Source organism: Phoca vitulina, unplaced genomic scaffold (assembly GCF_004348235.1).
Source record: "Phoca vitulina isolate PV1807 unplaced genomic scaffold, GSC_HSeal_1.0 scaffold97, whole genome shotgun sequence".
Taxonomy (NCBI): Eukaryota; Metazoa; Chordata; class Mammalia; order Carnivora; family Phocidae; genus Phoca; species Phoca vitulina.
Window position 1 is genome coordinate 2,143,251 of NW_022589800.1, and position 13,246 is coordinate 2,156,496.

Below are 13,246 nucleotides of genomic sequence, written 5' to 3' on the forward strand. Positions count from 1 at the left end.
AAACTTATAGAACCCCTTCAGGCCTGAGTCAGGAGATGATGGCCCCACACCGCACACCCCACACTCTGCCCTTTGCGCACCTATGAGCCTCCAGTACTTCAACACCGATGCCCTGTGCGTGTGCGTGTGTGTGCATGAACACAGCTAATCAGCCGCACCCCAAGAGGTAGCCTCTTCTTCTAGCTCAGCAGACAAGTCTTAAACTTTTTCCAAAAATTATTTGAAATGAGGACAGATTTTGCTCTTCCACTAAAATACAAAGCCCATGAGAGCACAGATTTGTGTCTGTCTACTTTACTAATATATCATCTGTGCATGCCGCTATGTCTGTCACATGGTAGGTGCTTAATACATGTTTGTTGAAAGGATAATTGGATAAATACACGTTTGAGCACAGAAGATGAAGATGGGAATTGCAAATACATTTTGACATTTGGGTGCTTCCAGTTCCTCCCTCTCTGCCTTCTGATTCTTTCTGTTCTACCTCTTTTTCGTCTTCCCTTCTAACTGTTCCACCTTCCGTCTTGCAGACTTGGAGATCTGCTCCCTCTCTCCCTGCCTCCCTCCTCCCCTCCCCACTTCCTCTCAGTGTCTCAGAGATACTGCCATGTGTTCATCCAAATAAAGTTATTATCTTATCTTAATTGACTCATTTGTGGATTCAAAAGTTCAAAGCCAACGAGTGGCCCAAGCTTTGTGAAAACCTCAGTGAAAGTTTAGAATGCATATCGTGTGTTTTCAAAATGTGAAGCACGAAAAAAGAAGATTTTCTGTATTTGCTTACCATAGATTTTATTAGCAATTACTTTTCACTTCTTATATTGCAGTTAGCCTGTTTAAAATCAGCTTTGTAAAGTATAATTCCATTCAATAAATTTCACCTCTTTAAAGTTTACTGAACTTTGGAAAAGCATACAGTTGTCAAACAACAACAATCACTACATAGAACATTTCCATCATCCCTAATATTTTCTTTGTGCCTTTTTCCATTAAACTTCTTACTCATACCCCTAGATCTAGCCCCCAGCAACTGATATGCTTTTTGTCACTTTAGCTTTGCCTTTTCTAGAAATTTATATAAATGGAATCATACAATCTGTAGTCTTTTGTGTCAGGCTCACTTATCATCATGCCTTTAAGGTTCTTAAATTTTTTTTTTTAATTGAAGCATAATTAACATACGGTGTTATGTCAGTTTCAAGTGTACAATATAATTGTTCAACAATTCTATACATTTCTCAGTACTCATCATGATAAATGGACTCTTAATCCCCTTTATCTGTGTCCTCCAATCCCCACCCCCTCCTCCCTTCTGGCACCCACCAGTTTGTTCTCTGCATTTAAGAGTCTTTTTGCTTGTCTCTTTTTGTTGGTTGGTTGGTTTTATTTTTTAAGTTCCACCTACAAGTGAAATCATATGGTATCTGTCTCTCTCTGTCTGGATTATTTCATGTAGACATGTACCCTCTAGGTCCAGCCATGTTGTTGCCAGCCCCACCCACCAACAAAAGCCCCTCAGGGCAGCCCAAGGAGAGTGCCCTGCCATCCATGAGACCGCAGCCCCGTGGAGGAACTGAGGAGAGGCATCTGGTCCCACTGCTGACACCTCCCGGCTACAAGCCCACAGATGCCTTGAAGATCCTTCCGTGCCATTGCGTGTGTGCGTTACCTGGAATTGCTGAGTGCTATTCCACTGTATGGACAGAGCACAGTTCGTTTTTCTATGTACCAGTTGATGGACATTTAGGCTGTTTCTAGTTTGGAGTTGTTATCAATAAAGCTACTATGCATGTTTAAAATACGTTTTGTTCTGACTGTAGACTTTAATTTCTCTCCAGGAGATGAGGGTTGTTATGGTATTGTTACCACATAGTAGGATAAATTTCTGCTTAAGTTTATAAAAAAATTGTCAAATTTCCCAGAGTAACCCAACTATTCCACATTCCTACAAGCAATGTATGAGAACTCCAGTTGTTTACAACCTCCCTGATGGTTAGTAATGTCAAACTTCCCATGTGGTCATCTGAGAGGGTAGATGATGGTCTCACGTGGGCCGGAATTTGCATTGCCCTGATGTTGAGCATCTTTTCATTTTCTTATTTGCAATTTTGAAAACTTCTTTGTGCAAGTGTCTGATCAAATATTTTCCCCAATTTTTAAACTAGGTTTTTTTTTTCTTGTCTTGTTATTATATATAACCTTTAAGAACACTTCTTATACTCTGATGCAATTATTTGTCAGATATATGTCTTTCTAATACATTCTCCCAGTTGGTGGCTGACCTTTCATTTTCTTAAAAGGGTGTTTTGAAGAGCCATTTATCTTTTCATAATTTTCGAGGCTTGAAGTCCCAGATCCAGGTCCCTGCTAATTCAGTTCCTGATGAGGACTCGTCCTGGTTTGCAGATGGGCTCCTTCCCCTTGTGTGCTCACATGGTGGAGAGAGAACATAACCACCTTCAGCCTTGCTGACCTGCATAAAGGCCAGATCTCCAAATACAGTCACGTCGGGGGCTGAGTCTTCAATGCAGGAGTTTGAGGGACCACAAACATTCAGTCCATAAGAAAGAGTGTGTAGGATTGATACTACTTTCCCCTTAAATATTTGGTTAAAATTCACCACTGAACTAATCTGGACATTTATTTGTAAAAAGTTTTTAACTATAAAACCTATGTTTTTAAAAGCTAGGAATGTTCAGGTTATTGGTTTATTTTTGAGTGAGCTTTGAAACTTTTTCTTTTTTTTTTTTTTTCCAAAGGCCCATCAGTGGCAAGTTTAATTTTTATACATCCTTTTGTTTTATTTATTTCTTAAATTTTATTTTATTATGTTATGTTAGTCACCATACAATACATCATTAGTTTTTGATGTAGTGATCTATGATTCATTGTTTTTGTATAACACCCAGTGCTCCATGCAGTACGTGCCCTCCTTAATACCCATCACTGGGCTAACCCATCCCCCCACTCTCCTCCCCTCTAAAACCCTCAGTTTGTTTCTCAGAGTCCATAGTCTCTCATGGTTCATCTCTCCCTCCGATTTCCCCCCTTCATTTTTCCCTTCCTTCTCCTAATATCCTCCATGCTATTCCTTATATTCCACAAATATGTGAAACCATATGATAATTGACTTTCTCTGCTTGACTTATTTCAGTTAGCATAATCTCCTCCAGTCCCATCCATGTTGATGTAAAAGTTGGATATTCATCCTTTCTGATGGCTGAGTAATATTCCATTGTATATATGGACCACATCTTCTTTACCCATTCATCTGTTGAAGGGCATCTCTGCTCTTTCCAGAGTTTGGCTATTGCAGACATTGCTGCTATGAACATTGGGGTGCATATGGCCCTTCTTTTCACTGCATCTGTGTCTTTGCTTTTGTTTCACTAGGCTTTGGAGATGTATCTTGAAAGAAGTTGCTGTGGCCGATGTCAAAGAGGTTACTGCCTATGTTCTCCTCTAGAATGTTGTTGGATTCCTGTCTCACAATGAGGTCTTTCATCCATTTTGAGTTTATCTTTGTGTATGGTGTTAGAGAATGGTCGAGTTTCATTCTTCTGCATGTGGCTGTCCAATTTTCCCAGCTCCATTTATTGAAGAAACTATTTTTTTTCCATTACATATTTTTTCCTGCTTTGTCGAAGATGATTTGACCATAGAGTTGAGGGTCCATATCTGAGCTCTCTATTCTGTTCCATTGGTCCATATGTCTGTTTTTGTGCCAGTACCATGCTGTCTTGGTGATCACAGCTTTGTAATATAGCTTGAAATCGGGCAACGTGATGCCCCTAACTTTGTTTTTTCTTTTTCAACATTTCCTTGGCGATTTGGGGTCTTTTCTGATCCCATACAAATTTTAGGATTGTTTGTTCCAGCACTTTTAAAAATGACTTTGGAATTTTGATCGGATGGCATTGAAGATATAGATTGCTCTGGGTAGCATAGACATTTTAACAATGTTTATTCTTCTGATCCATGAGCATGGAATGTTTTGAAACTTTGTCTTTCAAGTAATATACCATTTAATTTGTCAAATATATTAGCATAAAGTTGTCCATGATATTTCTTTAAATGTCTACAGTATATGTAAGATAGCACTTGCTTATTATTGATAATTTGTGTCTTCTCTCTTTTATCTTGATCAGTCTCCCTAGAGATTTATCAATTTTATTGGTTCTTTTTCAATAAAATTGTTTTGATTTTGTTGATTTTCTCTTTACTATTTTATCATGTGAAAAACATATATAATATCCTCTCTTCTGCTTCACTTACTGTAATTTGTTCTTTTTCCTTGTTTCTTTTTACTTTTTTTAAAAAAATATTTTATTTATTTATTTGACAGAGAGAAGGACAGACAGAGAACACAAGCAGGGGAAGCAGCAGAGGGAGAGGCAGGGTCCCCACTGAGCCCTGATGCGGGGATCGATCCCAGGACCCTAGGACCATGACATGACCCAAGGTAAAGGCAGATGCTTAACTGACTGAGCAACCCAGGTGCCCCTTTTTCCTTGTTTCTTAAGACAGAAGTTTAGCCTATAGATTTGGGTCTCTTCTTTTGTATTATAAGCATTTAATGCTATAAATTTCCCCCTAAACCCTTCTCTAGCTTCCCCCAAATAATTTTGGTATGTCATATTTTCATTTTGTTCAGTTTAAAATAATTCTAATTTCTTTTGTGATTTTCCCCCCTTTGGCCTATCAGCTTTTAGAAGTGTGTAATTTAAATGTTAATAATCTGGTTTGTATGTTCTAGATATCTTTGTTAGTGTTTTTTAGTTTTAACTTAATTGTAACTAGAAAACATTATCCTTACATATTAATTATATCTTACAAAATATTCTGAGACTTGTTTATGGCCATGCATGTGGTCTATCTTGGTAAGTATTCCTTGCACACTTGAAAAGAATATGTATTCTGTTTTAGGGTGGAACATTCAATAAATATCAGTTAGATCATATTGGTTAAAGTATTGTTAAAATCTTCTACATTTTTATTTTATCCTTATATATTACATTGATTATATTATATCCTTATATATTTTATAGCTACAAATATAGTATATCCTTGTCCTTTTATATCCCTATTTGAGGTATCCTTGTTCTTTCAGTTACTGAGACTAAAATGTTGAACTCCTCAACTATAACTGTGGACTCATCTATTTCTCATTAGTTTTTATCAGTGTTTTACTTAATGAATTTTCAATTGTTGTGATTATATGCATATACATGTGGGATTTTTATGTTCTTTGCTGAATTGAACACTTTACTATTTTGAAATTACACCCTTTATCTCAAGGACTGTCCCTTGTTCTAAAATTAACTTTAGCTGATATTAATATAATCACTACAGCTTGCATTTCATTTGGGGGTCATGGTATATATTTTTCCTGTCTTTTTATCTTCAACCTACCTGTGGTTCATAATTAAAGTAGGCACCTTAGAGACTGTATATAAATAGATATTTTTTTATCCAGTTGGATAATCTCTGGTCTTAAATTTTTATCCCATTTTTACTGCCTTTTTAAATTAATTGAGTAGATTCCATTTGGAGCAATTCCACTTTATCTCACTTCTGGCTTACAGGCATTTGTTTTAGGGCAACTGTCTGTGCTGATGGAAGTGTTGTATGTCTGTGCTATCTCTGCTCTTGGGGGCCTTACGCCGTCTGTTGTCCGATGTCCGAAAATTGCTCTTTTGTGTATTTTTTCCCAACATTTAATTTTTTAAGGTGGGGATTCAACTCTGATTTCTATTAACCCATCTTGGTAGGAGCAAGAGTTGTTACTTACCTTATTGACATTCATTAAGTTACTCAAGGCAACTTAATAAATATATAAATAAACTTAATAAATACATTTATATAATAAAAAATATAAATATAATAATAAATATTATTTATTATTAAATAATATATTATAAATATTATAAATATATTATTTAACACAATAAATATTAATTATTACTATATTTATAGTATTTATATTTAATAATATAAATATATTATTAATATATTTTATACATTAATAAAAATATATTACATATAAGTAATAATTTATATAAAATAATATATATTAATAATTTATATATTATATATCATATTATAAATATATTATTTATGTATAATACATATAATTAATATATTAATATGTAAATATATTAATTTAATAAATATAAAATTAATAATTCATATAAAATAATATAGATATATTAGTAATAAAATTTTATTATTTTTAGTATTAAATAATATATTCATTTATAGTATTATATAATTTATATAATTAAATAATAATTATTATTATTTAAATATATAGTATATATAAATTAAATAAAAATAAATAATAAATAATAATTATTTATTTATAGTATTAAACAATATATTTATATTATCTGTATGTAATATAATATTAAATATAGATTTAATATTAAATACAAATATAATATATTTAATATATAAATATCGATAATATAAATATATTAAATAATACTATAAATAATAATAATTAATAACATTTGAGGACGTTGGTATATATATATATATATATATATACACACACACATATATATTTTAATTTAAAGATGTGTAGAAAGGGGAGCTAAAGGAAAGAAAGGGAGCATCACTTACAGTGTATATACAGATAAGTATCAGTATCTTTTATTTAATGAAATAGAACCACTACCCTTGTCTGTGTGAGGAGTTTGAGGGAGTAAGTGCGGGTTTACTATTTTGAAAACAGGAGTGTTGTTTCTTTTACCTTTGTATCTCCCCCCACACGGCAGGTGCTTAGTAAATATTTGAAGAAAGAGTAAATCATGGATGGAGTTTGAAAACTGGTTTATTAATTTATTGCACTGATATCAGACAGTTTTTTCCTCCCCTCATTTTCTAGTATCTATCCTCAGGCTGCTTTTCCTGCCTGAAAACTTCACAAATCAAGGGGAAATAAAAAAGTCTCTCTCTGGGATCGGTTGTCTGAGTTCCTTCGAGCCGCTCCAGCTTCTCTTTACATCAGCGTTTGGGAGGGTGTGCGTGCTTTGGCATAACTACGCTGAAAGCATCCAATCTGAAAAAACACAGACACATTCCTATTTTGTGTCTATTCACATAATGTCGGATCATCAATCCCTGTTGTCCAGGATTCGGGAAAAGCCCTGATTACATAGAGAGGGATTCAGGAAGCACCAATAAATAGCGAATAGACGGAATGAAGGGCATATGAAAAGGAAGTATATTTGAGAACACTGAAGGGGATGCCTTGTGCTATAACAGGAATGGAAAAAGTTACTGGAATAATTGTGGGGCAAGTACATTTGTAAAGTCCGTGACAAGAGGAACAGGGCATTTCAGTCTGCTCCCTGGTGTTTTCCCCTAAAGAATGATGCAGTGTCCCAGAGTGGTACTGTGTTTGGAAGGACTGAGGGAGAGGGCTGTGGAGAGGAGCAGTTAGTTGATGTTTTAGGTAGAAGTGAGCATATGTGCAACAGCTTCTGCAAAGAATAGGCTGATATTTTTTTAGAAAAAAAAATGTAAAAATTTTACGTTTGAAGATGTTGATTATCAGCTTATTGTAATAATCTGATTTATTACATAATTTTCTCCAGCAGCATTTAACTTCAAAGGGAATGATGGAGAAGTTAAATCACTGGGTTTTTAAGGTTGAGATGTTGCCACACAACACTTATCTCTTCTTTTATCATATAAATAAACATTTAAAAAGGACAAGTGAAACTCTGAGGAGAGGAATCAGGTGGGCTGGTTTGAAGTTCTAACTGTAGAGTCAGGAAAAATAGTGTGGTGAGTGAGGAGAGTCTTGTAGGGGAGAGACTGTCTTCTCTGGATCACCTCTGGACCTGGAAACCCTACGCTCTGCACTTTTTCTGCCCACTTTATCTCATCACGGTAGGGTTTTGTCAAAAGGAAGAAGAAAGGGAAGTCCTGAACACTAAAGCATACAACGTGAGCTTCCAGAGCAGTTACAAACAGCGTAATTGTTACGGGGCATCCCTGGCACTGACAGTCACTCGTAAGGGGTGTGAGGTGGGGAGGTGAGGGACTGGACGGGGAACCAAACTGTGGCACCGGTCTCTGGGACAATAGATGGGACTTTTCAAGTGCCTCAAAAGATTTCCTGATCGCACTTCAGAAAGCCATGCCCAGTTTCCCTCAGGTTTCTGCTTCCGCCCTCTGACTACTAGAAGATTGCCCGAGCCCTGTGGCAGCCCAGGGAATCCCTACCGTGTCATAAATCATCTTGTCTTCTTGCCCACCCATATGACATCCTTCCCCAGAGTGTACTTTGTGAAAGGGAGGAGCTATTTCTTTTTAGAACTCACAGATGGGGGAGAAGGGCATGTACTCTGTGATTTCCCTGGAGCAGAGGTCAAGTGCAAGTGCCCCTAAATGGAACTTCTAGAGATGGACAAAGTGACTCTGTTTTGTGGAGTACCCAAGATGAAGAGGGAAAACCTCTGAGCATGTGAACCATCACAACGGGCACTTGGCAGGCATGTGTATCCAGCACAGTGCTCTTTGCCATTGAGCATACATTGGTACTGGAATCCATGTAGCCCCTGTTAATTGTGTTTCTACACAATACATATACTGTTTAGCCTCCAATTCTAGAAGAAGGAACAGAATGCAATTATAAGAGAGATAACCAGTAGGCTCGAGGTTATAAGTGAAGTATGAAAAGAACTGGATATTCTGGCCTCAAGTCAAAGGCAGAGATTTAAGGGGAAAAATACCAAATATGAGGTTGCCTGAAAGAATAATATATAAAATCCTTTAGTCTAAGGGACATAGGAGTCAGGGAAGAGCACACATGTGACAGAAATTACCAGGAAATGAGAGGGAAAAAAAATCTAAGCTGTATTAACATAAAACTGACTTCCAGCACAAGGCAGATGACTATTTTGTCACCTGGAATGTTGCACCCATTTCCTGATGACCCATTTGAAGAATACTATTAAGAAAATGGGAACTATCTTGAAAATAATCCAGAGATTGAAGACCAGGATTTTGAGGGGTCTGTGGACTCTGAGTTATCATGAAGGTCAAAGGAGTCATCAGCTGAGTTAAAGGTCCTGCAAAGGAAAATGCATTATCCTCTTCCAAATGTTTGAGTTGCCCCTGTGTAAGTGAAATATTAGAGATAAGATATGCATCTCCAGAGATAATAACTAGGGCCAAGGAGGAAGGGACATAAAGGTGGGACTTGATAACACTTAGGGATGTTTGATAATGTCTGGCCGCCTAGCTTGCAATCAGTCAGAGCCTGTGATACTGCAGGTGGGACTCCATAATGAGAGTGCGATTGGAAGTGAAAGCCTTGGAACCTTTCCAATGTGGACAGCTCATGGTTATAGTAATAATTTTCAGTTAGATTTATTCCATTTTACCCACGGTTTTTGTGAGGGGCCCTTCTAAGATTTTCTAAATCACTGAGAAGTTGTGATGGCTGAACCTTCTAAATTGAATTACCTTTCACAATGTGCTACCTATCCTTCCTGGAATAGAATAAGATCATTCTTATGTACTCAGAGTACACCTGTTTCCAGTTCTGAAAAATCAAGATACTTACTTGTGCAAGTTTAAAGGTATTTGAGACTTGCATCTGATTAACAATCAACCCAAATTCACGGCTGCACTCCACAATGCCTATCAAAATAGTACCCTGGGAAGCTTGCACTGTGAGGCTATACCATGCTATGGAAATGGAAGGTGACAGTATTATCAACTTTATAATTATTGCTACATCCTCAGAAAGGAGGTTTTCATGGACGCAAAGTATTCTCATCACAGAGCTCTAGGATAAAATCTTCCTCTGGCAATCACTTTCCGTATGGCCATCTGGACATCTTTGTTCCTGAAGCTATACACCATTGGGTTCAACAACAGAGTCACAACTGTGTAGGTCATTGTCACAAGTCTGTCTTTGTTAGATGAGAACTTGGCTGAGGGCAGCAGGTAGACAGAGGAAGCACAGCCATAATGGACAATGACCACAGTGAGGTGGGAGGCACAGGTGGAGAAGGCTTTCTGCTTGCCATCAGTGGATGGGATCTTCAGGATGGTATGGACAATAAAGCCATAAGATATGCAGATGAAAGTCAGGGGGACCATGAGGGCTAGAACTCCACCAATGAAGATGACCAGCTCATTGATGTAGGTTTCAGTACAGGCAAGCTGGATAACTGGTGAAATGTCACAGGAGTAGTGGTTGATTTTATTGAGACCACAGAAAGGGAGTTCAAAGACTAACGGGGAGCCTATCAGTGAGAACAAAAAGCCAATCAGAGCACAAGTGGCTGCCAAGTGTCCACATACCGGCCAGCTCATTAGGACAGGGTACCAAAGTGGATGACAGACAGCAGCATAGCGGTCATAACTCATGACCCCCAGCAGCATGCAATTAGTGACAGCAAAACCAAGGAAGAAAAACATCTGAGTGGCACAGTTAATAAATGAGATTGTTCTGAGCAGAGACAACAGATTTATGAGCATCTTGGGCAGGATGACAAAGGTGTAGCATGTCTCAGAGATGGAGAGGATCCCCAGGAAGAAGTACATAGGTACATGGAGGCTGCGATCCAGGCATATGACAGTGACAGTGGTGATGTTCCCACTCAGAATAATCAGATACAGGCACAGAAATATAGCAAAGAGGATGAGCTGGATTTCTCCAAGGTTGGAGAACCCCAGCAACAGGAACTCTGTGACAGAGGAGAAGATAGCCTGGTTGACTTGGTCCCCAAGATTGACCTACAGAGAACAGGAATGAAGGAACAGACTGTTTATTTACCCTGAAAGGTGCAGGTGGTTCATCCCACTATGACTGAGGAACAACAAATAGAAGGGGGAGGCAGATACTGGCAGGGAATGCCCTGTCGATTGTGTCGATTTATGGGCTGTTTCAAAACTCAGAGTACACTTGTCTCCAGTGACATTTCTGCATCTCTTCTAGTGCTTAGGTCTAGGTAATTTTTTCACACTGCTTATTTTGAATAGCAATTAGGGAATGGAAATGTCTGAAGATTTCCTGTGTGACAATCCATCTCTGCCATTTTTCATTTGTGTGCCTCTGTGTTCCCATCTGTAACATAAAGATGCTAATAGCACCTCTCTCCCCAGTTCTTTATGGAAATTAAAGCACTTAGCACAGTGCAAGCCCATTGTAGACTGTTAGTAGATGTCAGCTTCTGCTACCCATGTTGTTTAATCTCCCGGAAGTGGTGGCTAGCTCTTCTGACGTTTTCTATTGGATGTGATTTAAGTGTATTTCCACCTAAGATTTTCTTTTTAACCCTATAGTTTTATTTTTTCAAAACTACTGAACCAACATTCAAACCCAACTTCTATCTGTGCATATTTTTAGTAATAATAATAATATGTTGATGTTAGTTTGTCTTTTGATCGAATCCCACAACCTGTTTGACCCACTGGACAGAGGGGAGTTGGAAGGAGCCTTAGTGCACTAAAGTAGCTCTAGAATGATCTCAGGTTCTCACAGTCAGGCTGGTCATTGCTTTTACCACATGCATACCGCTCTGCCAGGAAGAGCAACCTGATTTAGAGTTCTGCTATAATTGTAGTTTTAAACCTCAGACAGAAATCCATCCAAACCATCAGACCTTTTCTCAGTATGAGCCGTTATATCTCTGCACATTTTCCCTGGATTTCCAACAGAGCTTACCACTGCGTTGGACACACCCGATCTTGAGGGGTTCAGCTCCTGCGATTTTTCTCCACTAAAGGATGGGCAGATCCTTTCCCCTCAATTCAATTAAAATCAAATGGAACACTACATCAAAAATTAATGATGTAATGTATGGTGATTAATAAAACATAATAAAAAATAGTTAAAAAAATAAAAAATAAAATAAAATGTGAATTTAATAAAGTAATAAACAAACATCCCAAACAACCAAATAACTGAAGAAAATAAAAACACAGTGTGGATTGCAAAATGAAATTCCTTAGCTAATGTAACTCAATTCAAGAGACCAACTGACTGCTGATCCCACACCTTTGGGGTGCAGTTCTTTCATCCGCACCAGCTCTGACTGCTTTCAGTTCCCTTGCTTTCAAGAGAAGGCTGGAAGCAGAAGTATCAGTTTTATTTTTCTATCTATGACTCTGGCTCTTCACAATCCTCTCTGCATCTCTTGATGGCTAAGGAAAGCACAGCACCAGGCTCTTCCCGGAGGAATATCATTCATTTACCTCCTCAGATCCCATCTCTAAGACTTATGCCGTAGATTCTTTGTCCACACAGTATTTGGACAATGAGGTCTAAAGACAATGGAAGGTCCGTAAGGGAAAACATCTCAGTTAGACACTCTTTTTAAACTTTTGTCCCCTCTTACACTTTCCTGGTATATCATTGTCACCACAGAATAGTTGTATGTGACATTCGACAATGGAAGTTGAATGAACTAAATGTAGAAAGCTCACTCTTAACAGGGAGTCATAGGTATTTGCCCTTTCTTTTTCAGTTATCCAGGGAAGACTTCCTTAAGGAACCAGTCTTTCAGGGATGGTGGACAGAGGAGGAGTCCATTCCATGAGCTCTGGGAAACATAAATTTTATGGCATTTGTTTGAAGCCGTCTCTTTGACTGTTACAGCTCAGCTGGTAATGCCCTATTTTTTTTAAATTTTTTATTGTTATGTTAATCACCATACATTACATCATTAGTTTTAGATATAGTGTTCCATGATTCATTGTTTGTGCATAACACCCAGTGCTCCATGCAGAACGCGCCCTCCTCAATACCCATCACCAGGCTAACCCATCCTCCCACCCCCCTCCCCTCTATAACCCTCAGTTTGTTTTTCAGAGTCCATCGTCTCTCATGGTTCTTCTCCCCCTCCGATTTCCCCCCCTTCATTCTTCCCCTCCTGCTACATTCTTCTTATTCTTTGGTAATGCCCTATTTTATTTTATCTCCCCAAAGCCCTATACTATCCTCCATGTTTTTAAGCTGCCGTATACGTGTGTGCCTTGCTCTCCTCACATGCTTTGTGTCCTTATTAGTGCCCATCACTAATGAGACTAGAGCTCATGGAATAATTAGAACATTTCTAAAATTATCATTCATGACTGGCACTTGTCTATCAGTGGACCCAAACACTATCTTCACTTAATTTCCCACATAAAATAACCCAACAGGGGCTATTTCCCTTTGTGCCCTTAGCACACGGCTATTAGAATTAGCAACACCCAGAGATCTTCTAATCAAATGAGA

The 13,246-nt window shown here is 37.8% G+C and overlaps 1 protein-coding gene across 1 annotated transcript; it reads right to left on the minus strand.

Moving 5' to 3' along the window:
* Nucleotides 1-9,795: 9,795 nt before the first annotated feature.
* LOC116627458 (olfactory receptor 10R2-like) lies at nt 9,796-11,540 on the minus strand. The gene is made up of 2 exons (XM_032397221.1): nt 11,508-11,540; nt 9,796-10,761 (listed from the first exon to the last, which is right to left on the minus strand). Exons 1-2 carry the CDS (start codon nt 11,538-11,540, stop codon nt 9,796-9,798), a joined length of 999 nt encoding a protein of 332 aa, XP_032253112.1.
* Between the last annotated feature and the right edge of the window lie 1,706 nt (nt 11,541-13,246).

Bases quoted from the DNA above. Each gene is read 5' to 3' on its own strand.
- LOC116627458 (XM_032397221.1), bottom strand. From the start codon at position 11,540: ATGCATGTGGTAAAAGCAATGACCAGCCTGACT. The intron at 10,762-11,507 runs GTGAGAACCTGA...TGTTCTCTGTAG, and splicing joins AAGCAATGACCAGCCTGACT to GTCAATCTTGGGGACCAAGT.